General features: G+C 43.9%; 1 protein-coding gene across 2 annotated transcripts in view; it reads right to left on the bottom strand.

The window, feature by feature from the left end:
• Positions 1-24,458, bottom strand: part of ADAMTS9 (ADAM metallopeptidase with thrombospondin type 1 motif 9) — a 211,691-nt gene that overhangs the window by 148,908 nt on the left and 38,325 nt on the right. The window contains exons 7-11 of one of the 2 annotated variants that reach the window (XM_048491555.1): positions 23,545-23,585; positions 23,317-23,422; positions 15,451-15,597; positions 14,271-14,412; positions 12,296-12,400 (exon numbers count right to left, since the gene is read on the bottom strand). In XM_048491555.1, coding sequence (XP_048347512.1) covers positions 12,296-12,400; positions 14,271-14,412; positions 15,451-15,597; positions 23,317-23,422; positions 23,545-23,585 — 541 coding nt within the window. Of the gene's footprint in view, positions 1-12,295; positions 12,404-14,270; positions 14,413-15,450; positions 15,598-23,316; positions 23,423-23,544; positions 23,586-24,458 lie in introns of both variants that reach the window. The other variant, XM_048491554.1, reaches the window with a different exon arrangement.

Below are 24,458 nucleotides of genomic sequence, written 5' to 3' on the forward strand. Positions count from 1 at the left end.
CGCTTACAGCAGATCGGGAGAGGGACGATCGTAAACCTGGGTTGCTTAGCAAACGGCAGTTCACGTTGTCCTTTTGTGGTCTTGCAAGACTTTTCTTTAATCGTTCACCTTTTTATGTTGATCTATCAGTTTTTATGATGATCAACTGAAAGACTGATCTATTGATCAGATTAAAGATAAAAATTAAAGATGATGTTAAAAACTAAAGCACGCGTGCGTGATACAGAACCCACAAAACCTCCCCCACCCCCACCCCCCTGGAAACAAGCAAAAAGCCAGCTGATGGGTTTTGCCTGCCACGCGGCAAACAGGACGATGGGCAATAATGCAGAACATGCCCTAAAACAAAGACTCCCCGGCCAATTCTCTTTGAAGTTGTGGGAATCTCACTGTGCATAATCGGCCTAAAAGTGTTTAATATATACGTGAGTTAAACTAATGGATGCACAAAATAATAAGTATAGCTCTTTTCCTTGCCAAAGTCAATGCCAATTTGCTGAAGAACAGGAAAATGTTCCAGAGGTTGACATTTAGCAACCACCATCCATCCATCACAGTGATAATAATACATTTCAGTGCTAGGATCAAAGTATTCTTGAAAACCATAACACTTTACTTATTATATTTTAAAGAGTCACGTTGTCTAACTGGTGAATCGTTCAAGCAACGGGATCCGCCAGAAAACTCTGAAGTAATGAATCTGATTTGAAGCCACACTGGTGTCTCTGGTACGTATAGAAAGAACACTGGCCTTCATTTGGAGTACTTCATTCAGAACTGTGAGATCAACAGGGAAATGGGGCAAAAAGAAGGGAAGCAAGTTTGTTTTATTCAAAAGCTGAAGGGGCAGAATCCAGCTCATTGTGTTCTGGGGCACATAAATACAACTTTCTACACTTTAAAATGTAATATTTAAAGCAGTTCAAATACTTCAAGGATAATCTGCACCGTTACCAAAGTAAAAGAGCTAGGATATAGCAAAGAAGCAATGAATCAATTTAGATCATCCAAGTTGTTTGTAAAGTTTGAGGAAACAAGGAAGTGCCCTATATTAGGATTACGCTAGCATGGTTCTACAATGGGACAGTCAGTTGACAGACAGGCAAGCATGGTTTTGTGGCTACAGTGGCAGACTAAAATTGGAGTCTCGTGTGTAAATCAACCCTGTGCCACGGAAGCTGACTAAGCAACCTCTGGACAGTCAATCACTCACAGCTTAGCCTACCTCACAGGGTGGTCGTCATGAGTATAAAATGGAAGGGAGAAAGATGTTGCTCATTGTGGCAGACACAACGAAGGAGCAGTGCAAAACCTCCTAAAGCTGTTGAGCAATGCCCATTCACTGATCCTGAACAAAACAAAAACCAACTCAAATGGTGACAGCTTTTGGGGAAAGAAGTTAATCTAACTTTCTGATTAGCAGTTAGATGCCATGATTGGTCAGCAGAACAGACACAGTGAAACTCAGACATGTTAAAAAAAACACACATCAACCATACTGAAATAAAATATAAATGACAGAAGGAATAAGAATAATCTATTTTCCAGTTAGGGTAGCTTCACATAAAGTTTTTGCATGGCAAAATAATTCAACGTGCTCTTTTATTGAGGGCTCTCCCTGCGCTATCTGGTTGGGTGCTTCAGGTAGAGCTGAAAAGAATTGTGGTCTACTGAAATTCAGTCATAATGAGGGTAAAATAATCCTTCCTCTACCTTCCCCTTAACAGTGAAATTGACTGGAACACCAGCTAACCATTTGCCAAGAAGGGCTCCCAGCCAAGCTGTGCCTTAACAAACAGATCTCCTTGCATTCCGGTCTGCTGCTTAAAAGCCAGGGAACTTGCAATTAATTCCTGTCCCGGAAAACTGCAATCCTACAAAGAGCAGCCCAGCCTCAGTCCTGCTGTAGATTGTTCTTTCTTGTTCATCCAGAAAGCAATAGAGTGGATAGGGCAAACGTAGCTTTAAGAAAAGGTGATGATGGGCAGGGGGCCTGTAAAGAGAACCAAACTCTGGGCACGGCAAGGCGAAGAGCCAGAATCGCTTCAGCATCATTCATCTCTGCTCATCAGAGATCAGCAGCCCCGTCCGATCAGGACCACTGCTATCAGCAACCTTGCTTAATTCATAGAAAGCCAAAATTCTGCGATGGTATCAGGAATACAGAAGACACAGGGCTAATCAAGCACTACCACGCACATGCAGTTGTTTTTATGTTGTGCTCATTCAGTTGAGAGTACACTAGTCTGTGCGATGTGCAAACGGGATTTTCGGGATACTGATCTGTGAATTCAAAATTGAAATGAATGTAGACGCTCAATTTTGAGTTCATAGATCAATATCCTGAAAATCCAGTTTGCACATAGCACAGACCAGTCAGTGGTGGGATTCAGCAGGTTTGCACTACTTCGGCAGAACTGGTTGTTAAAATGCCTCTTGTAACAACTGCTTGTTAAATTATTTAAATCCCACCACCAGAACCGGTTGTTAAATGATTTGAATCCCACCACTGAGACCAGTGTACTCTCACTGAATGAGCACACTACTGTTATGAGAATGATACAATGCACGTATACATGCAATTTGCACTTGCACAGCAAACACAAACTGAAGTCAACAACCAGAGGCTCTTTATCACTTATGTATTCTGGGTAGATGTCACTAGGAACACAGAATAGCTAGCAACATTAGAGGTCCTAGATAAAAATCTACCCGTCGATCGCTAGTCAAGTTTCCCCTCTCAAAACTAGTCTCTTTGCTCATGTCGCAACATTAGACATTTCTCACCTCTGCATAAAAATCAGGGATATTACCTTGAGTCAAGAAAATGAACAACATATCTATGACAGATCATTTGCTAGAATGAAAATGTAAAGGGTTGACATTGTATTTGTAAACTGTATATTAATGAAGATATTAAATTTTTAAAAAATTAAAAGCAAAGAAAGAAAAAAAAATGAACAGAGAACCTGTTTTCAATGGTCAGTTCTTCAGTTAAAATTAAATCAGTGGCACCTTAAATTCCTAAACAGAATTACACCCTTTTAAGTCTACTGAAGTCAATGGGCTTAGAAGGTTACATTGCTTCTGTCTGCACTATAACAAAATCTATTTCAGAATTATTTTTTCTAAGGCAGACTTCACGTCATTAGTCTGATGAAATGAGCTCTGACTCATGAACACTCCTGCTAGAATAGATGTTGTTAGTCCTTAAGGTGCCACTGAACTTCTGTTTAATTTTATGACCTGAGGCAAACATGACTACCACTCTGAATGTAGTTCCTCTGTCAGACTCCATAAACATCTCTAACCTGCTCCTTTTGGATGCTTCACGTAGAGTTGTTTTCCCTCCCAAAACTACCCTGCACAGTGTTAACGCACGTGCACATCTCTGCTAGTGGGGGGAAAAGTCATGGGAGAGCCGCTGTACAACTCTGCTTCTCCATCGCCATCTTGGAGCAATAACTCTGTGGAATCGAAATTTGGGGTAGAACCAAGTAATCAAAGTCCAATTTTAAGATGCATTCTAGCCCTTCCCAAGGGCTGTCCTGATGAGAGCAGAAACAAACTTACCTTCTCAGGGCCCGGACATATCTAGCTGTTCTAAAATTATCAGAAGAGAAAGAAAGCTCTAATTTATCCCGTCAACAATCTCTGCTAGTGAAGGCAGCGATCTGAGAACCTGAAATCTGCAAGTTCAGCCCCTACACTCGCTTTGTGCTGCGACACATAAGTAGCGCAGCTGTCACAAGTAAAGACACACATGGCAGCAATATTGACAGCACTATCCCAAGGGTGGAACATCTTGCAAAACAGCTGCCATTGTGAAGCAAAAATATCTAACGGCAATCCGTACTTAGCAAAGAACAGACCACTTGGCTCGTGACAGGACAGAAACCACACATCACGATGCATTACGTGCACGATAAAGGCTCAACAGTTCAAGGCAAAAGCCTCGTCTGAGAAGTTGCTGGGCCCTGTGAAATCTAGTGGTTATTATGAGTAATAAACTTATCACAAACAAACTGTCCGTTCCGGTTACTGAATATTGCTTTAGTGTAATGAAAAGGCTGTCCGTCACAGCCACAAACCACACATTTCAAAAGAACTAGACTTCTGCACAGTAGCTGAAAGGGGTGATAACTACATCCTTAGTCCAAGCGGAAATTTGGAATCGCGTTCTGTAAACCAAGTTATTTTGCGGCTGCTCCAATCACAGAGCAGCTGTTATTCAGAGTTCATTTCAAACCTACAGTGCTCCCGATGACACACCATGGAGAGGGATATGGGGTCACTAAATTCTCTCCCCAGTCCACTTCTGTAAGGTCTCGATTCACTCAGTGAACCTCAAAACCCTCATGGCCACATTATTCCAAACACAAATGACTGGCTTTGCCTTTTGCAGGGGAGTTTGATTCTCCATTCTCTTCCTCCTCCTGAGTGCCTGCACCAAGGGTCATCAATGTGGTACCTGTGGGAAAGAGGGTGCCCCAACCCTTTTTCTGCTGCTTGCCAACTCTATTTGAAAATAAGAGAAATATTTGCATTTCTAACCTTCTTTTCTCAATCATAAGGAGTCTCAAAGCAGTTCTTAAACTCCTCTCCTTCCTCTCCTCTCCTTCCTCACAACAGTCACCTTGTGAGGTAGGTGGGGCTGAGAGGGTTCTAAGAGAACTGTGACTAGCTCAAGGTCACCCAGCAGGCTTCATGTGGAGGAGGGGGAAACAAACCTGATTCTTTAGATTAGAATCCATCACTCTTATCCACTCCACCACTGGTTGAGGCTAGCTGTAGCTTTTGCCGAGCAAAGCTTCTGATTGGCAGTAAAGGTTTTTAACAATGTGGTCAACAGCGACCACAACAGCCCAATGACCTTCCCTATGTAACAAGGATAAGATGTGGCAGCCATTTTGTGGATCTACTTGCTCTTAATCACTACACCATGCCAGCTCCTGGGAATTACATCGCACTGCTGGGGCAGTTAAGTCAAGGCGAGGAAGGCAGGAGAAAGCCACCAAGCCATTGAACAAGCCTCAGAAAGCAACAGCAGCAATCAAGTTAAGTGGGCAGTAAAGGGAAAGAAGTAGCTCTTTTCTGCCTTGAATCCAAGTGGGAAAAGAACTACTTGGATTCAATGGTCCTCTCAGATTGCACACAGGGTATTACAAGCTATTTGTGTATCTGTTCCAACACTAGAGATCACAAGCACTGCTGGCAGCACTAACGGAAATCAAAGTGTGAAAAACTGAATCATATCAATCCGCCACACATTAACAACAGGCAGGAATCGAAGCTCCACCACCCTTTCCAAACACCAGGATAAGAAGATTTATATCAAATCAGCAACATGCTGATTCAAAAAACTAAAAAATGCCACACTTGTCCATTAATGAAAAACCCCACAAGACAACTCTTCTTAGATCAGAAATGCAAACGAGATTGTATCATGTTGCCTTTTCTGCTAGAATGTACATGAACATGAATGTTAAGAATGGGGGGATGGGATGGCAATGATGAAAAGCTGACATAAACACTGCAACCTCCAATTCTGAAAAGAATTTGGAGCAGGACTAGTAGCATTCCCAGGGCTTTCCATTTTAAACTGGATCAGAAACAAACTTAACTTAAATCTGGTTCAAAGGGGATTCTTCATAGCGAATGCAGTGGAATATACATATGGACACATCCTCTGTTGCCACTGGGGACAGGGGCTGAGGTACTGCTTCGCTTTCAAAACGGCACAGAACAACTCACTCCCCGGCCACTTCCAGAGCATTTTTCCTTTCCCTGACAAGGGTACTGATCCAATGTAGCTCAACTGGGAGGAGAAAGTGAATGTAAAGAGTGGAGTTCTGGGCTTCTCAGAGGTCCAGTGAGATCAACCATTGGAATTTAACCCGTGAAGGGTCCTTTTCCTCTAAGCGATAGGATATCTTGTGGGTGATTCCCACCATCCAGTCAGGGAGGCAGGAAATGATTTTTTTTCTCCTCTTCCTGTTTGGAGTGGGGTTGCCCCCTGCTCTTCAGTTTGGTTTCTTCGAACAGCAGTGAAAGCTATCTACTGTAAACTCGACAATGGAATCTATAACTTCAATAACTGCAATAACGTCATAAGAACATAAGAACTAGCCTGCTGGATCAGACCAGAGTCCATCTAGTCCAGCTCTCTGCTACTCGCAGTGGCCCACCAGGTGCCTTTGGGAGCTCACATGCAGGAGGTGAAAGCAATGGCCTTCTGCTGCTGCTCCTGAGCACCTGGTCTGTTAAGGCATTTGCAATCTCAGATCAAAGAGGATCAAGATTGGTAGCCATAAACCTATATAAACTTAGTCATGCAAACCTATATCATAGCCCTTATTAATTAATTAATTGATTGATTGATTGATTGATTGATTGATTGATTGATTGATTTAGTATACCGCCCTATCCACAAAGGGCTCAGGGCGGTGAACAATATAAAAGCATATATAAACATAAACATATAAAAGTTTAAAATTTTCATTCTAAAACAGTATCCCACGAACCCATATGCAACCCTCCCAAGAAGAATGATGGGTCCCGATGATGTTAGGGACCCTATACAGCAGGGGGGAGGATGAAAGCAGGGCACCCTCAGCGGCTGGTCTCTCCGAAGGCCCGGTGGAACAATTCGGTCTTGCAGGCCCTACGGAACTTTCCAAGGTCCCGCAGGGCCCGGACAGCTGGTGGTAGAGTGTTCCACCAGGCAGGGGCCAGAGCCGTAAAGGCCCTGGCCCGAGTGGAGGCCAGCCGCATCATTGAGGGCCAGGGATCTCCAGTAAATTGGCCTCTGCTGAGCGCAGAGGTCGACTCGGGACATATGGGGTAATGCGGTCCCGAAGGTACGAGGGTCCCAGGCCGCGTAAGGCCTTAAAGGTCAGCACCCTAATGAAGTGAACAAACAGGAAAAGATAAGTTATACCCAGAAACAAGGGGAAAAAGTCAGGTTACCTGATAAAGAAGTGTTTAATGTTTCAGATTTAAAATGATCGTGTGAAAAGAAGACGATGACTCGGGGGGGGGGGGGGGCAAGATGTCGTCCTATTGCTCAGAGAAAAAGGATCTTCAAGGTCATTTTCCCAATGGTCATTTTCCCTTAGCAGGAGGACCTCCCACAGCAGTGTCCCTTAACAGGATAGGTCATCATCAGGAATGCAAAGAAAATGTTGGAGAACCTTGTCCCCAAAGGCAGAATCAGCAGAACTGTAAGAGTTAATTTCATAGTGCCTGATGAAAGTTGAGATAGTCAACCATGGCCCCTTCCGCACATGCAGAATAATGCACTTTCAATCCACTTTCAATGCACTTTGCAGCTGTGCGGAATAGCAAAATCCACTTGCAAACAATTGTGAAAGTGGATTGAAAGCGCATTATTTGGCACCTCCACACCTCTTCAACGGAAGCATTCTAGGCAAAGGCCGCATTGGCTGCTGCTCCCCTGACAAAATGAGCTGTTATGCCCGGAGGTGGATTCAACTTTTGTGAGCAACATGCCTCTATGAGGCATGACCCTAAGCATCTGCTAATGGTACTGTTGGAGTTTGCCTTGCCCACACTGGGAGAATGTACGGAAATGAGCATGGAGCCTGTTTTATGAACTGACTGAATTCTAATTATACACATCTTCGAGGGCCCCCTCACTTTCAAGGTATGCCATATAAATGGAAGGTAAACAGAGTTCCTGTGATTGATGAAACCTGGTGTCAATTTTGAGCCAGAAGGTAGGGTCAGCGCTTAGGACCACCTGGTCATTGTGGAAGATGCAAAGGTCCGGATATACCAAAAGGGCTGCAATTTCAGACACATAATGAGTCGAGGTTAGGGCTACGAGGAATGTGGTTTTCATTCTCAGAAACCTTAGAGATATTTGACTAAGGGGTTCGAAGGGTGGCTTGATGAAGGAATTGGTGACAGCGTTACGTCTCCTAATGGGAAACCTATATAGTTGTGGTTTGTCTAGTGCCCTCACAACCTTGAGGAAGTAAATTATATATGGGTGTCTGTGAGTTTGCTAACCGTCTAGTTGGGGAATAACAGTGGCCAGGGCAGCCTACTTGTCTTCTCAGTGAGGACCAACACCGACTTGAGTCTAGACTGTCCTGTAGAAACCTTAAAATGGTTGAGACATCAGATTGATCAAGCGTTTTCCTCTTGGCCCAGTGTACAAAGGCCTCCCATGAGACATCATACATTCCGCTGGTTTATGATCTTCTAGAGCAGGGGTCTTCAAACTATGCCCCCCCCAGATGTTCATGAACTACAATTCTCATCAGCCCTGCCACTTGGCCATGCTGGCAGGGGCTGATGGGAATTGTAGTCCATGAACATCTGGAGGGCCATAGTTTGAAGACCCCTGTTCTAGAGGCTGGGATGGTCTGGACAACCTGTTCTGTTAGACTAGCCTTCAGTAATGCTTCCCACTCAACCTCTAGGCAGCTAGCCTCCACTTTTCTGGGTCCCAATGGAAAATCAGTCCCTCCTGCAGTATGTCCTGTTAGATAGACAACTCGAAAGGCTATTGGATGGACAGCTGGTGTAGAATTGAGTACCAGTGACTCCTGAGCCACTTGGGACCTATGACTATTACCTCAGCTTGAAGAATTACAATTCTCAACAGTTTCAAGGCGACAGGAAGAGGAGGAAATGCATATAGGAAATCCTCTGGTCACGAAGCTGTCAGAACATCCGAGTCCTCTGCCACTGAATGATAGAAACAAGAACTGGACTGTCTGAGCATTCTCTGGAGACATAAAGAAGTCGAGCACTGGACAACCAAAACATTGTGTTATCCAGAGAATGATTTCCTTTGAGACTCCAGTCCTCTTTCTGTACCACCTGGCAGCTGAGCCAATCCGCCTGATGGTTGTGGATGCCTTTTATGTGTTCAGCTTGTAAGGACAGTAGAGACAGTTCTGTCAGACAAAAAAAGATCTTTGAGGTTTTCTTGTGTAGGGCCAAGGAACGAGAGCCCTCTTGATGGCTTATGTGGCAATATTGTCTGCCCTGACCAGTACCTGCTGGTGTTTGAGATGTTGCTTGAAGGTAGAGAGGGTCAGGAAGACAGCTCTCATCTCAAGTCTCTTGGTTGGGAAAGGGAGTCCACAGTGCCTGGGCTGGGATAGCCTCCACTGAAGCTCCCCAGCTGCAAAGGCTGGCATCTGTAAGTACTGGAACTCACTGTGTGACCCAATAGCTTTGGGTTCAGCATTCTGATGGTGTCAGATTCTAACTGAGTGGAGGAGGGGGACCAGATCAGGAGGTCATCAAGCTACAGGTGGAAGTGTTCGTTGTACTGTCTCAGCAGAACTAAAACATTGACCAGGAGCTTCAAAAACACCCTCGGCGCGCAGGACAGGCCGAAGGGAAGAATGGGAAGTTATTTCAGTTGGTACAGATTTGGATATGGAGACACTCCGTTATGAACCTTAGGGTCTCCATGAAGAAGTGTTTCAGCCTCACAAATTTGTTGATGAACTTGAGATCGAGAATTGCCCTCCAATTTTCATTTCTCTTGGGCATAGTGAAAAAGATGGAGTAGACCTCTTCAACTTTGGAACCGGTTTGGTGGCTTGTATCTCCAGTAGATGTGGCTCTAGTTCTGGCATGTTTATCACGGTTCTGAGACAGAGGGGAAACCAGCATGAGGTTGGAAGGCAGATGGGTGAACTTGATCTTGTACCCTTATGATATAACCTCAATCACCATTGTGTTCATTGAGGCATGACTGAGGAAAGGGTAACAGGGAGGGGGCAAAAACAGCAATGAGCAGAGAGGAAATGGGGCATGTGGATGCCACTTCCACTCTGCTTGTTGCTGCAGTCACGACAAGGCATGTTTAGCTTTGAACAGAAACAACATCAGAAAGGTACAAAGAATTTCAAAGTATCACTTCACATCAGAAATTTCTGATATGTACTATTTAAGAACCTTACATCTCTATGAGAAACATGAGGTTTCCATCTTTTAAGTGATGATGATTATTAAATGAAATCAGTCACCCGATTTCAGCCGCCATTGGCCTTCATATGCATCAGATTCTTCCCAAAAACCTAGGATGTCATACTGTATTAGCATACACACACAGCATAGCATGTGTGTGAATCCAAGCAATGTGGCCTTTTGTATTATTATTTAATTTTGTTTAATATCACAGCTGCCAGTTCTTCAGCTGGTTGTTGTTGGCCTTTCACTGCAACCCGAGTCTCACCTAGAGGCCTGGGACATTGTAATGTATTTGTGTGGATCCCAGCAGGGCTGCCTTCTGAAACTGACAGATGTTGATTTGAAGATATTTTAAGTGCAGCCCCAGTGTTTTCAGAATGGTGCCCAGAGTGCTGATTACTACTGGGACAACCTCAGCTGGTTTGTGCCATAGTCGCAGAATCTCGATTTTCAAATTGTGGTATTTAGTAACCTTCTCATGTTCCTTTTCAACAATCCTGCTGTCACCAGATATTGCTATGTCAATGATGGTCAGCTTCTTGTCCTCGATCACTGTCATGTCTGGTGTATTATGTGCCAACACTGTGTCCATTTGAATTTGAAAGTCTCACAAGTTTTTGACCTTCTCATTTTCCATGACATTCTCTGGAGAATTTTCCCACCAGCTTTTAGGTGTCCTAATGTTGTAATTCTGGCATAAATTTCAGTGGATCATTTGGCCACTGAGTTGTGCCTCTGTTTGCACTCAGTCTGGGTTATCTTTTTGCAGCAGCTGAGTACATGATCTACAGTTTTGTTGGCTTTCATGCACAATCTTCACTTTGCATCATCTGAGGATTTTTCAATTCTGGTCTTGATAATATCTGTCCTAATAGTCTGCTCTTAAGCGGCTAAAATCAGTGATTCGGTTTCCTTTTTCAGAGTTCCAGTTGCTAACCTCAATCAGGTCTTTTCAATGACCACATTGTCTTTGATCTTCTCCAGGAATTGGCCATGCAATGTTATGCCAGCTTTCAGTCCTCGTTTTAATCACATTTTTTCTGTACTCCTGTTTGGTTTGCTGGGCTTTCAGTAAACACCTGTTCTCCCATCAATGCCTGTTATTGACTTTCATTCACATAATTGGCCAGGGTATGTTACTCCTCCTCCACTGTTTGCTTTACTTGCAGTAAGCCTCTGGGGAAGGTATAGTCTGTCAGTAGCACTATGTGGGTATAAGATGTAGTGTATTGTCATAAGCTTCCGAGTTTTTCAATCCAATGCATCCAACTCAACCTGTGTCCAGTTGATGATTCCCGCAGTGTACCTGATGATGGGTATGGCCCAGGTGTTGATGGCCTTGATGGCACTCCCGCCGTTTAATTTAGATTTCAAAATTTTCCTGACCTTCTAGGTGTATTCTCTGCTGACCAGTCTTCACTTGCCCATGCTTGATATTATCCAGCTGCAAAATGCCAAGATATTTATAAGCTGCTTCTTGGTTGCACTTGATGAGTTGGCTATCAGGCATTTCTATGCCATCACTCTCAATGATCTTGCCCCTCTTTATTGCCACAGTGGCGAACTTTTCCAGGCCAAACTCCATCGAATTGTCTGTGCTGAATATTCGGACCATGTTCACTAGTGACTGGATTTCTGTGTCTGATTATTATTATTGGTTGGTTTCACAGCCGCCAGTTCTTTAGCTGGTTGCTGGCCTTCACTACAATTCGAGCCTCACCCAGAGGCCTAGGAAGTTGTAAAGTATCGATGTAGTATTCGTGCCGATTACCACTGGGATGACTGCAGCTGGTTTGTGCCATAGATGCTGACGCTCTACTTTCAATTATTATTATTATTATTATTATTATTATTATTATTATTATTATTATTATTATTATTATTATTATTATTATGACTTTTATCCCACTCTTTCCTAACTGGAGTCAATCCAGAGTGGCTAACAACTCACATCAATAAAACAATCAAGTTCATACACATTGAAACAATATAATGTGCTGCTGGCACATTAATATATCATTGGTGTCTCAACCAAAGGCCTGGCATCTCTGACTTAAATGCCATATTAGGCGCAAAACAGAGAAGATGGTATCCACAAGTAAAGCACATCTGTATAAATGTTGTACATTTGCCATAAAAACATGGTGGAGGGGAGAGGAAGGTAGTTGTACACGTACAAGCGTTCAGCAGCAACCTAAGCATTTTAAGAACACTGGTATAAAGGATACAAAGCAGGTACAGACTTTATGACCAAAATGACTTGCTAAGACCAACATGGCAAGAATTCTCCTATCTGCATGGAGAAATGAAAGGAACAGTGATGGTGCCAACCAACCTTTCCTTGACCACATTCCGTCCCATCAGCCCATGGTGTGTGTTGAGTGCGACATCCCTTGTGTGCTCCATCCGCATTGATGCACCACAGTCTCCTGCACTGCTTCTGCTTAAGTGATTTTAAAGAGTCTGAGCATTAGTGAACAGTCAGCCTGCCATATGCTGCAGCCCATAAATACATTTTACATCTGCTCCCTGGAGTAATTACCATTACTGAGAAAGGAACTGTAAACAATGAATATTGTGAAATATAGGAAGAGGCCTTGGCTAAGCCCAAGAATGCAGAACCATCTTTTCCAGCCTTATTTTAGGGGGTTAAGAGCACGTTTGAGTGAGCCAGTGTGGTATAGGGGTTAAGATCAGCAGACTCTAATCTGAAGATTAGAGGTTCAGTTCCCCACACCTCCCTATGAAATCTGTTTGGTGACCTTAGGTCAGTTATAGTTCTCTCAGGACTCTCTCAGCCCACACAGAGGCATGCAGTGGCAAACCATCTCTGAAAGTCTCTTGCCTTGAAAATCCTACGGGCTCACAGTAAGTCGGCTGCAACTTGACAGCACTTTCCCCCAGCACAGAGCACCTTTTCTATGAGAAAAGGCTGGGACTTTTCAGTCAACAGAAAAGACAGCTAAGGGAAGGCATGACAAGAGTTTATAAAACCATGAATGGGGAGGAGAAAGTGGAAGGTGTTCGAACTCTGGGGCACCCAACAAAATTATTAGCAGCAGGTCCAGAACAGACAAAGGTAAGTGTTTCTTTACTGAACAAAACATTAAACTGTAGAATTTAGTGGCTGGAAAAATAGCAATGGCCACAACCATATACAGCTTTTAAAAGGGGTTAGACAGGTTCATGAGGGTAAGGTCCATTAATATCTACTAGACATGGCAACTGAAAGGAACGTCCATATCCAGAGGCAGCAAACCACTGGACACAAGGGCAGCAAGGGAAAACCGTGGCCTCTATGCCCTCTTTGCTTTGTCTTCTGTGTGAAATAGATTGCTGGACTAGATGGACAACTGGTTTGATTTCAAGCAGGTTCTTCTTATGCTCTCATTTTGCATTAGGGAGCCAGGTTAGTTGTTAAATCTGTACACAGAGTTCTTCATTTATGCAACCCATTGTAAGATATCTGCCCGTATAAACAAGGGTTGTTTAACTCCAATAACAAGGGAGCAAGAATTTCTGCAAACGTTGTTCCTGATACATGTACTGAGAGGGTTGATGGGGGAATATGATATGGAGTCCATCTTACACCCTGAAAATCAAGTTCCATCTAACATTCTTAGTTGTTATTCTGATAAAATGTCCCATCCTGTTGATCTGCCTTGAGTCTTACTAAGACTGTGAACAAACAAACAAACAAACAAACAAACAAACAAACAAACAATGAATGAATGAATGAATGAATGAATGAATGAATGAATGAATGAATGAATGAATGAATGAATGAATGAATGTGGTTCTGATCAGGTAGGACAGTACTATGATATTGGCCCCATCCCAATTATTGTGGTACATCTGCAAATACTACAACCATGACAGTAGGGCCATCACATAGCAAAGTGGCTCATGTGTCAGGGCATCTGTGTGAAGGTAATTTTAGATATTCAAAAAATTGATTCTGACAGTTAAAAGCATGAAATTTAGTTTGGCTAATAGATTTTAGCACATTCACTTTTACTACTTTGGATTAGTGCATGCAAAATTATGTACATGCGTCTTATTCTGGATAAACCTATTAGTATTTTATACTGTAAGGGGGGGGGGGTTCTAGTCACGTCTGACATATGGGATTTCTCAAGGTAAGATGCATTCATACGTAATTTGTAATTGCCTGCCTCTGCATTACAACCTTGGTATTCCTTTGAGGTCTCTCACCCAAATATTTGCCAGGGTTGACACTACTTAGTTTCTGAGATCCAAAGAGATCATGCCATACTTAGAGCAAGCTAAAAAAGTGGAAATGCACTTACCATATAAGGGCAAACCTTAGCTCCTGGCCCAAAAATTAACTCGCACTGTTTATTGACATCATAAATGTATCCTGGAAGTTGCTGAGGCAAAGTGTACATTCTCGATAAAGGTTCATCAAGCAAGCACTCCCCATAACCAGTGCTAGAATGAAAAACATTACAGGCAACTCCATTGCTACATTTGCAAAAATAGATTAGGATCTTTCTACAAAGCTCTTCTGGGTATTCTTCCGGCCAGCTTGTGAAAACTGCCCTTTAATTTGGTTAAACAGAAAGTTTCCATCTCTTGTATTGTCGAAGGCTTTCACGGCCGGAATCACTGGGGTACTGTGTGGTTTCCGGGCTGTATGGCCGTGTTCTAGCAGCATTCTCTCCTGACGTTTTGCCTGCATCTGTGGCTGGCATCTTCAGAGGATCCTCTGAAGTTGCCAGCCACAGATGCAGGCGAAACGTCAGGAGAGAATGCTGCTAGAACACGGCCACACAGCCCGGAAACCACACAGCACCCCAGTTTCCATCTCTTATTTTCGTGGAAGTGAAAGTTGAACAGAGTACTTTCTAAAGGCTACCACCAGAGAATGGCAGAAAGGCTTCCACTTGACAAGAGAAAACAATTATTAACTATTCTTAAACCCTTTCATTCACAAAAGTCCCAACACTCCAGTCCAGTGTTTCCCAACCTTTTCGAGGTCAGGGTACCCTTGACCTCACTCTTCATATCTCACAGTACCCCTGCCATCCCCCACCTTCCCCTCCCAATGCCCCTGCTAGCCACCCCACTTCCCCTCCCAGGGTGAAGGGAAGCACTGGGGGGGGGAGTGGCTGCTGACCTTGCGGCAGGCCCTACCCCTGGGCCAGCTCCATGTCCTTGCTGGCACTGGCGGGAGACACCACAAAAATATGGGGGGCTGCGGTACCCCTGGGACATGCTCATGGCACCCAGGGTACCACGGAACCCTGGTTGGGAATGGCTGCTCCAGTCGCTACTGATTGCATAACCACAAGCCCCATTCCCATCCACCCCAGAACTATTCTGCCACAAAAATGTAGAACCAACATGGAAGGGAACCCAAAAAGTATGCCCAGGAGTTCACACACATTATTTGTGTTTCCCACTCTCTCTCCTCTATGCATGACTATACTCATGCATACTTCAAAGAATTGCTAAGGTCTTACTTACTCTAGAAATTCAGTGATGTATTTCCGACTACATTTTGACCACATCCAAGGATTCGTGTTATAGTTCAGGGTGGGAGCCATAACATGCTGTTGGTTCTTCCCCCCATCTTCTTTGCATTTATTGTTGTCGTCGTGAGGCATGTTAAAGCTAAAAGAAGACAAAGTATCGGCCGTGTCAGTATTGATTTTAAAGAAATGAGCAAAGTTATAACACTGCTAAAGTATTTTAAAACTGACAGATTTTAATAGAAGAGAGTTACAACTAGTAGTTCAATCCATAATTTTTTTCCTTAACAGACATAATTTTAACGGGCTCATGTCCCAAATGTTTACTATGCCAAAGGGAACAAAGTTGAGGCAAAAACCTCTACATACCCCCATGCATTTAAGATCAATGGGTTTTGAGATTTTGTGAACATATTTTGGTACTAGGTTGGATAGAGACAGCTTTTTCATTCAATGCCTTCAATAGCCCTCATCCTTCATCCATAGATCTCACGGCCCCCAGTATATCCTGTTGGAATAGTAAAGGGGGCCTTCCTCTTCTTTTTCACCAGCAGTAAAATTGGTTGGATCCAACCCATAGCATTTACAAGTTTCTCTATGCCAAAATGTGAATTCTGCTGCAATGGTTTGCAGTTTCTTGGCATAAACACATGTTGTCCTGGGGCTTTCCAAAATTAAGGCCCAGAAGCAAAAGTTTTCACTTCTCCAAAGGTGGGAAATAAAGCAGCATCAGAAACTCAGCAGCAGGCTTTTTAAAAGTTCTGTTGTTTGAGCCATATGTGTTGTACAATCCATTCAGAGGTGGCATTTACGTGACTTACTCTGACTTGGCTCTTAAATAATGCAAAAGGGGTAGCCCTAGACCAGTGGTGGCGAACCTATGGCACGGGTGCCAGAGATGGCACTCAGAGCCCTCTTTGTGGACACTCGCGCACAGAGTTCATCATGTGGGAGGGGGGTGGAAAATCACCCTCCACACATACACATCTAGGCTGGCCTGGGCATGATCCTTTACCTGGGAGTAAGCTCGGTTGCTGGCAATGGGGCTTGCTTCTGAGTAAACCCTCCTAGGATCGTGATTCACCCATTTGAAGCATTGCAGAGTTGCTTCACCAAACTTACTCCTGAGTAACGCATGCCTCGGAGACAACCATTTTTTCTAATACTAAAACCTCAGTATTCAGGTTAAATTGGCGTGTTGGCACTTTGCGATAAATAAGTGGGTTTTGGGTTGCAATTTGGGCACTCGGTCCCGAAAAGGTTCACCATCACTGCTCTAGACAAACAGTGACTTCCTGCCTCTCATGGTAGTCTCCTATCATTCTCCCCTCCCAAATTATGGCCCCATGAGTCAACTTGACACATCGGAACATCATGGAAGAGGGTCCAAACAGAAGGCTATTGTGAGAAGGGAAAGTGGTTGAAAATCACACTGTCTGCAAGAAGGCTGGGAGCCAAGCTTTTGCATGTACACCTGTCCCAGAACATTACTGTATCTGTTCATTTCAGTCGGTGGTCCCTTCCAAAAATAGTTCATAACTTTGTGAGTGTGTACACACACATAGGAATGTATCTGATCCCCACCTTAGATCACTTCTACACACAGGTGTCAAACTCGCAGCCCTCCAGATGTTCATGAGCTACAATTCCCATCAGCCCCTGCCAGTATAGCCAAAGCTCATGTTGGGAGGGACTGATGGGAATTGTAGTTCATGAACATCTGGAGGGCCGTGAGTTTGATACCCCTGCGGCAACTCCTTCTGAGTTTACAGCTTATATTACCCCTTTTGCCTTTTCTGTTTTGGACCCATTTTGTGGAATAATGATCCAGAGGACATGGAAAAGCACACTTTCTCTGGTTAAGTTCCAGAAACTATGAAAGGCTATATTATGCCAACAAATCTTTTTTGGCTAAGCTCTTTGGCTGTGGATTGTCTGGCAACAGATGCTGCTCTGGGGCTGTCAATCTGTGTTTCTACATGTTGCTATTCTAAAGTAGACAGGAGCTTTGACTGGGTTCTTAAACTTATTATTTATATCTCGTGATTGTGTTTTCTGATAATTTTCTGAAAGCTACTTTGAGCACAGAAGAGAGATGCGCATTTTTCAGTAAGTGAGTAAATCAATACGTCATGCAACATGTAAAAAAATGAGTTTCAACCGTTATAGGTACAGCTTTATCAGTTACATGTAATTGCCTAGCAAATTGAAGAAGTATTTTATCAGGCTAACAAATGGACTCTTGACTTGTTTAATGTACGCTACCAATGATGTGTTGTTATAATAAAACCGTTTTCTTCCTAATTGAGCTTTTTGAGCCTTAGGCTGCTACTCGAAACAATGGATGCTACAATGGAACAATGCTACTCGAAACAATGGAAGGCCCCATTCCCCATGGATGCCATAAGTAGCTTTACAATAGTTGGACTAAGTACCAATTCCTAGTAGACCTGAGAAGCCTCTTTTCCAGATATAACATTAAGCCAACCATGCAGATAATTAAATGGAAAGTCCCTGAAGTTGCAAAAAATTAAATCAGGTTTCCAAAGATGCTTTGGATGTTGCTCTCAACTGAAAACCTTTCCTGCACACAAGAGGAGGAGGAGCTTGGATTTATACCCCACTTTTTGCAAACGCAAGAAGTCTCAACGCACCTTACAAAACCCTTCCCTTCCCTTCCCCTCTCCACAACAGACAACCTTGGAGGTAGGTGGGGCTGAGAGAGTTCTGAGAGAACTGTGACCAGCCCAAGGTCACCCGGTAGGCTCCATGTGGAAGGCCCCTTCCGCACATGCAAAATAATGTGTTTTCAAATCGCTTTCACAACTGTTTGCAAGTGGATTTTGCTATTCCGCACAGCTTCAAAGAGCACTGAAAGCAGTTTGAAAGTGCATTATTCTGCATGTGCGGAATGAGCCGAAGAGTGGGGAATCAAACCCGATTCTCCAGATCAGAGTCCTTTGCTCTTAACCACACTGCACTGTACTAATGTACCAGGAAATCACACCGGCAACCCACTCCAGTGCATCCCATATGTTTCCCATAAACAATAACACCAGTCAAAATTAGTTAAAGCAGCTGTATTTGAGATTTGCTAGTAATCAGCGATTGTAAATCTTCATACAGAAATCCCCCAGGTGTAAGAGTCTTCTGACTAGGTTTCCTAATGAAGCTGAACTTTTAGCTTCATTCATCCAAGTGCAACATTATTTCTGGTGTCATTCTATTACGCAGCGTTAGTCTTTAAGGATAAAGGTGACTCCAGGGATGAATTTGGATCTTATTTTTAATGTGGCCCATTTACAAAAACGCCATTAAGCATCAATAGCAATACAACCGTCCCCCTAGTATGAAGTGTGCAGCACATGATATATTGAAGAATGCTGCAAATACGCCACACAGACAGAACAGCTTAAGCCGCTGTGCTAGTTGGAGTGGAAGAGAGGAAATGACCTGACGTGATCTTAAATTTGAAGGCTGACGAGTTTATATTTCCATTAAGCTCGTCTCTAGTGAACCAACTCTGCCCCCCCATCTGCTAAAAGAACAGAAAAAGGAGCTTCCTGTTAGCAACCCTTCCAATGAACTGAGTAAAGTTTTGCTAACCACAGGCAAGACCTGATTCATAGGAATCGCCATTAAGAAGACAAATGAACGGAGCGAAAATAATCTAGAATCATTTAGAAGAAGAATAGAAGAAGAGTTTGGATTTATATCCCCCCTTTCTCTCCTGCAGGAGACTCAAAGGGGCTGACAATCTCCTTGCCCTTCCTCCCTCACAACAAACACCCTGTGAGGTGGGCAGGGCTGAGAGAGCTCCGAGAAGCTGTGACTAGCCCAAGGTCACCCAGCTGGCGTGTGTGGGAGTGTACAGGCTAATCTGAATTCCCTAGACAAGCCTCCACAGCTCAGGAGGCAGAGCTGGGAATCAAACCCGGTTCCTCCAGATTAGATACACGAGCTCTTAACCTCCTACACCACTGCTGCTCCTATGTAAAAATAAAAGAACTGCTGCTCCTATGTAAAAATAAAAGAATAAGGACTACAACTGACCCCAAAGCAAGCTGTTCAAATCAGGAACACTGCACCTCACTAATTTCAGAGGAAGAAATTGGGGTTTTTTTTTCTCCCCACAGTTTTGCCAAAATAGGAACTGGAAATTCAAACATGGTTGGGGGAAGTAGGGGATTTGAAAACCATCCCTCTCCCGTCGGCTCGCAACAGATTCTCCTCCTTCATTTGTGCCTCTCTGCTCTCCATGCTGTTTGTGCGTGTGCTGGGCATATGTCATCAGTACATGTTCTTCCATATCTCCCCTTGCTCCAATTCTATAGAGCAAAGAGAGGCAAGATGGAGGAATGAGGTGTTTCTTCCTAGCCTGCTTTTGCCACTGTCATCTTCTCCTTTTCAGTCTGCTCTTGCACGTATAGATCTCATGGGCTCTCTTACTGCATCCAGATTATCTAGCAGGCAATCTCTGCTGCAACAGAATCATAGGCCCTTTCCCCACTCACCTTTGCCCGAGGTTTGCTGCGGGCAATTCCCAGCGCGCGCAATTCCTGGCGCGCGCCCTGGCTTCCCCATGACCCCGCGCTCTGTGCGGGGTCGTCAAAAGGCGCCATTTCAAAAGGCGCCAGGAATTCCGCACGTCGAGGGGGCGGGAGAGAGGCAGCATCGGGGCGGCTGCGTTCTCACCGCCCCTGAAGTGGGGAAGGGAGCTGGACCCCGCGCTACTTGAGGAGAGTAGCGCGGGGCTTAAGGAAAGTGGGGAAAGGGCCAGCGTTTCCTAGTTCTGGGTCACAAGCCCCTACAGAACATGAACTTTTCCCCTTGCCTTTTGGAAGAATCTCCTGCTAATCTGCATTTGTGAGAACAAGTCATGGCGCTCTTCACATGCAGATGGAGAAGGGCAGCAGTGTGTCACTGTGAGGTCATTCAGTGGCCACAACTCTGACCCCTGGTTTGTTCCTCACATCCTTCCATTTCCTATCTTGGCTCTCTCACAGGGTGATTTTTTGCATGTCCTGTCAAAACTAGGTCTCGTTATGTGCAAGAGGGGTGCTCCCAGGGGTTGCAACCTATCAGCCAAGGGGGGGGGGGGGGAAAGCAGCAATCGGGGAGGGCACCCTTGTACTGCCTCCAACGAGGCAATCAGCAGGGTAGGCGCCAGGGGAAAAGGAGAAACTCCCTTCTCAGTGGTGGGATTCAGCAGGTTCGCACCCCTTTGGCAGAACCGGTTGTTAAAATGGTGCTTGTAAACAACCAGTTGTTAAATTATTCGGCTCCCACCACTGTCCCTTCTCCCTGGGAAAGGCCACAGGTACACAAGACTTAGAACACACTTTTTAGTGTGCAAGTCTGTGCTGCTGAAGGGAGCATTCCTGGGAATGCCCCCCCCCCCCCCACACGCACACCTGCATCATCTTTTGCAGTGCAGGAACAACAGCATGGAAGAAAACTTCCTGGTACCTTCACCTTGAAACTGTGCAGCACCCTGCTGCCAAAATATCTCCGCACCGGCATCTGTGCCACTTTGCTCAGTGCTGGAGGCATTGGCGCAACCCCTCCCTCCACTTCCAATGTGACTTCAGCCCCCCCCCCCCAGTTGGGTTGCACTCTTAGTTTGCTGCCCACAGTCCTTGTTTTAGAACAGTGGTGGCAAACCTATGGCACGGGTGCCAGAGGTGGCACTCGGAGCCCTCTCTGTGGGCACGCACAAACAGAGTCCCCCCCACACACATCTAGGCTGACCTGGGCCGCTGGGCTCAATTATTAGCATTAAACCTAAGACCTAGTTTTGGGGAAGCAGTGTAGGTAACCCTGTTAAGCGCTGTTAAACCCCACTGATTTTCATGTGAAGAACTAAAGCGCAATCCTTTACCTGGGAGGAAGCTCGGTTGCTGGCAATGGGGCTTGCTTCTGAGTAAACCCTCCTTGGGTCGTGATTCACCCGTTGGAAGAGTTGAACGGTTGCTTCAAAGCAAAGCCACCGACTATCACCAAGCTTACTCCTGAGTAATGCATGCCTCGGAGCTAACTGTTTTTTCTAAACTAAAACCTCAGTATTCAGGTTAAATTGCCATTTTGGCACTTTGTGATAAATAAGTGGGTTTTGGGTTGCAATTTGGGCACTCGGTCTCAAAAAGGTTCGCCATCACTGTCTTAGAATGTTAGGGTCCTAGCGTCACTGAGGTCAACCCGTGCCTCCCCCTCTTCCTGTAACCTGACCTTGCTGTCATGCAGTTTCCTGTCATACGCTTGTAGCTTGATGCTTCTCATGCTTAACAGATCTCAGGTCTGGAAAAGCTGAAGAACACAGCCCTCTTGAGAAACACCAGCAATCTTTATAGATTCAACAGAATTTCAAGTAGAGAATGTCCAGTAGCAGCTTAGACCACCGAAAAAAATGGGGAATGTTTTGAATACGGAGTTCGGCCTACAGAGGTCTCTAAGTGATAGCTGGTCACCTGAATCATTAGGAAGTGTCTGAACTAAGCACCATAGGCTGAAATTAAACTTGCAAAAACATTTCAAACATTTGCTTCTTTTTAACAATATTTAGTAATACCTCTGATTAATGTGATCTATATGCATAGTAGGTCACACTAAAAGACACATTTTAAAACGTAAAATGAAATAAAATAACAGATTCATTTATAAAATAAACCTTGCTTTCTTATTTATTACGTTCTGGATTTTAGGCTATTTCTCTCATCCCCTAGCTTAAAAGGTTGTATAGAGTTTATAGAGTATAATATGACACTCATTTGTTTCATATTCAATGATATTAAAGTGGAATGGAAATTTCCCAAGAAGAATGGGATGTGCAATACTTAATGTGCCATTTGTAGAACAAGATGCAAACAGGCAGTCTCGACAAAGTTGATACACCAAATACCTGTTTTGATGTATTTTTGTTCAGTATCTACAGACAACTGATCTCATGTCTCTGCTGGATATTAATAGGCAATTGGCTTTCCACCTGGCTACATGCACTCACTAGTAGAAAAGAAGCTGGAAAGTAGCGTTCACGCAAAATTGAAAATGTCAGCCTTTGCTCTCCCCCATGAAAGCATTTTCTACTAGAGTGCTAAAGCTGACACCGCAATGATCGTTGCTGAACGATCAGTTGTAGAATTCCATTTCAAAACATATACCTTTTGCCTATCTTTTTTAACACAGAGAAATTCCTGTTGTTTAACATGCTACTTCAAAGCAAAACAAACTATAGTTTAAGACAGGCTTTGCAAACCATTGGCCTTTTCTGCACAAGTCATTTACCTCATATTCAGCTAATGCCACATTTTTTTCTGTGGACTTCCATGTTTTTTTCCCCCCATTTGGTTCCAGAAATGTTTTCAACCACCTTTTTCTTCAGAGTTTTAATGAATGCTTTCGCCCAATCTTTTTTCTAGAAACATTTCCAAGCTGGCTTCCCTTACCGGTGTAAACGTACTGATTCAATCTTTCTTTCCCGCCAAAAAGCCTGGCTGTTATCCATGTCCCCTGTATGGTCACCCAACCTTTTTTTTCAGTGCTTGGTCTGGCATATCCCCCTGTCCTCCACTTCACTCTTTTCTCCCTTTCCTCTTAACTGTATTCTTTTTGTGTGTGTTGTCAAATTAACGAAGTACTGCATTTTTGCTAGACCGCATGTGCAGAAAAAGCAAAAAATTAGTTATGTGGGAAAGGAGGCGTGTCCGCCACACATCAAACGAGGCCGTGCCCATCGTCTGGACGAGGGAGCGTGGACAAACTTGGTTGAAAACAAAGGGATCCAAAAACACCTTTAATGTGGAGCAAATGCAGCATGCGGAAAAGGCCATTGCTTAAAAAAAATCTGTATTGTTACAGAACATACACATGGCCAAGTTCATGTGCAATCGTAAAAGCTGTACTTAGGCCACTGTCTTCACTAATTGAACAGCTCCGGTACGGATCGCAGACTGTACCCAGCTCAGCCAGACCTGGGAAATCAAAAGCAGAACACAAGAAAGAAGTTGCTATTGAAATGCAGACACAACACACTGTCTCAAGAACATGTAACATGATTACCTCAAAAGAATACGAAAAAGAAGAGCAGGCTTACCTAAAGTATCGCATTTGTCTTGAGCTCTACAAATATCCTGTCTGAAAGCAAAACAGACTTGATGCTTTTACATTCTAAACAGGTGACCATTTAAACACACAACAATCATTCCACGCCACTTTATTACACTCTGTTGGGCTTCCCATCTGATATTTTTCTACAAAATTATTTCAACATATATCCTGCCCAACTCCAACTGCTCAAAGTTTGGCTGCAATAGATTTTACTCTTGATCTTAAAAACTAACCAGCATTTTCAGAGATCTGTTACCAAAGATATAATTTCAAGTGGATTCTGCACAGCATGTTTATAACGAGTTGTACTCATTATAAATGAACTCATTTTCCCTTTTTATAAATAGAAAATGAAATCATTTATAACGATTGCAACTCGTTATAAATGTGCTGTGCGGAATCCGCCTCACATTTGCTTTAATACATCTACCGTATCCATATTCTTGAGTATTATTACGACCTCTTGAGGCACGAATTGTCCTATCCCTAAAACACCTGGCATGATTTCAGGAAACTGAAGCACATTGCTCTGAACCACTGATTATTTAAAACATTTAACAGAAACAAAGAAACAATCAATTTGACGTATTGTCGAAGGCTTTCACGGCCGGAATCACTGGGGTGCTGTGTGGTTTCCAGGCTGTGTGGCCGTGTTCTAGCAGCATTCTCTCCTGACGTTTCGCCTGCATCTGTGGCTGGCATCTTCAGAGGATCTGATGGTAGGAAAGCAAGTGGAATATATATACCTGTTGGAGTATCCAGGGTGGGGGAAAGAACCAATATATACTCCACTTGCTTTCCTACTATCAGATCCTCTGAAGATGCCAGCCATAGATGCAGGCAAAAAGTCAGGAGAGAATGCTGCTAGAACACAGCCATACAGCCCGGAAACCACACAGC

Source organism: Sphaerodactylus townsendi, linkage group LG03 (genome assembly GCF_021028975.2).
Source record: "Sphaerodactylus townsendi isolate TG3544 linkage group LG03, MPM_Stown_v2.3, whole genome shotgun sequence".
Classification (NCBI taxonomy): domain Eukaryota; kingdom Metazoa; phylum Chordata; class Lepidosauria; order Squamata; family Sphaerodactylidae; genus Sphaerodactylus; species Sphaerodactylus townsendi.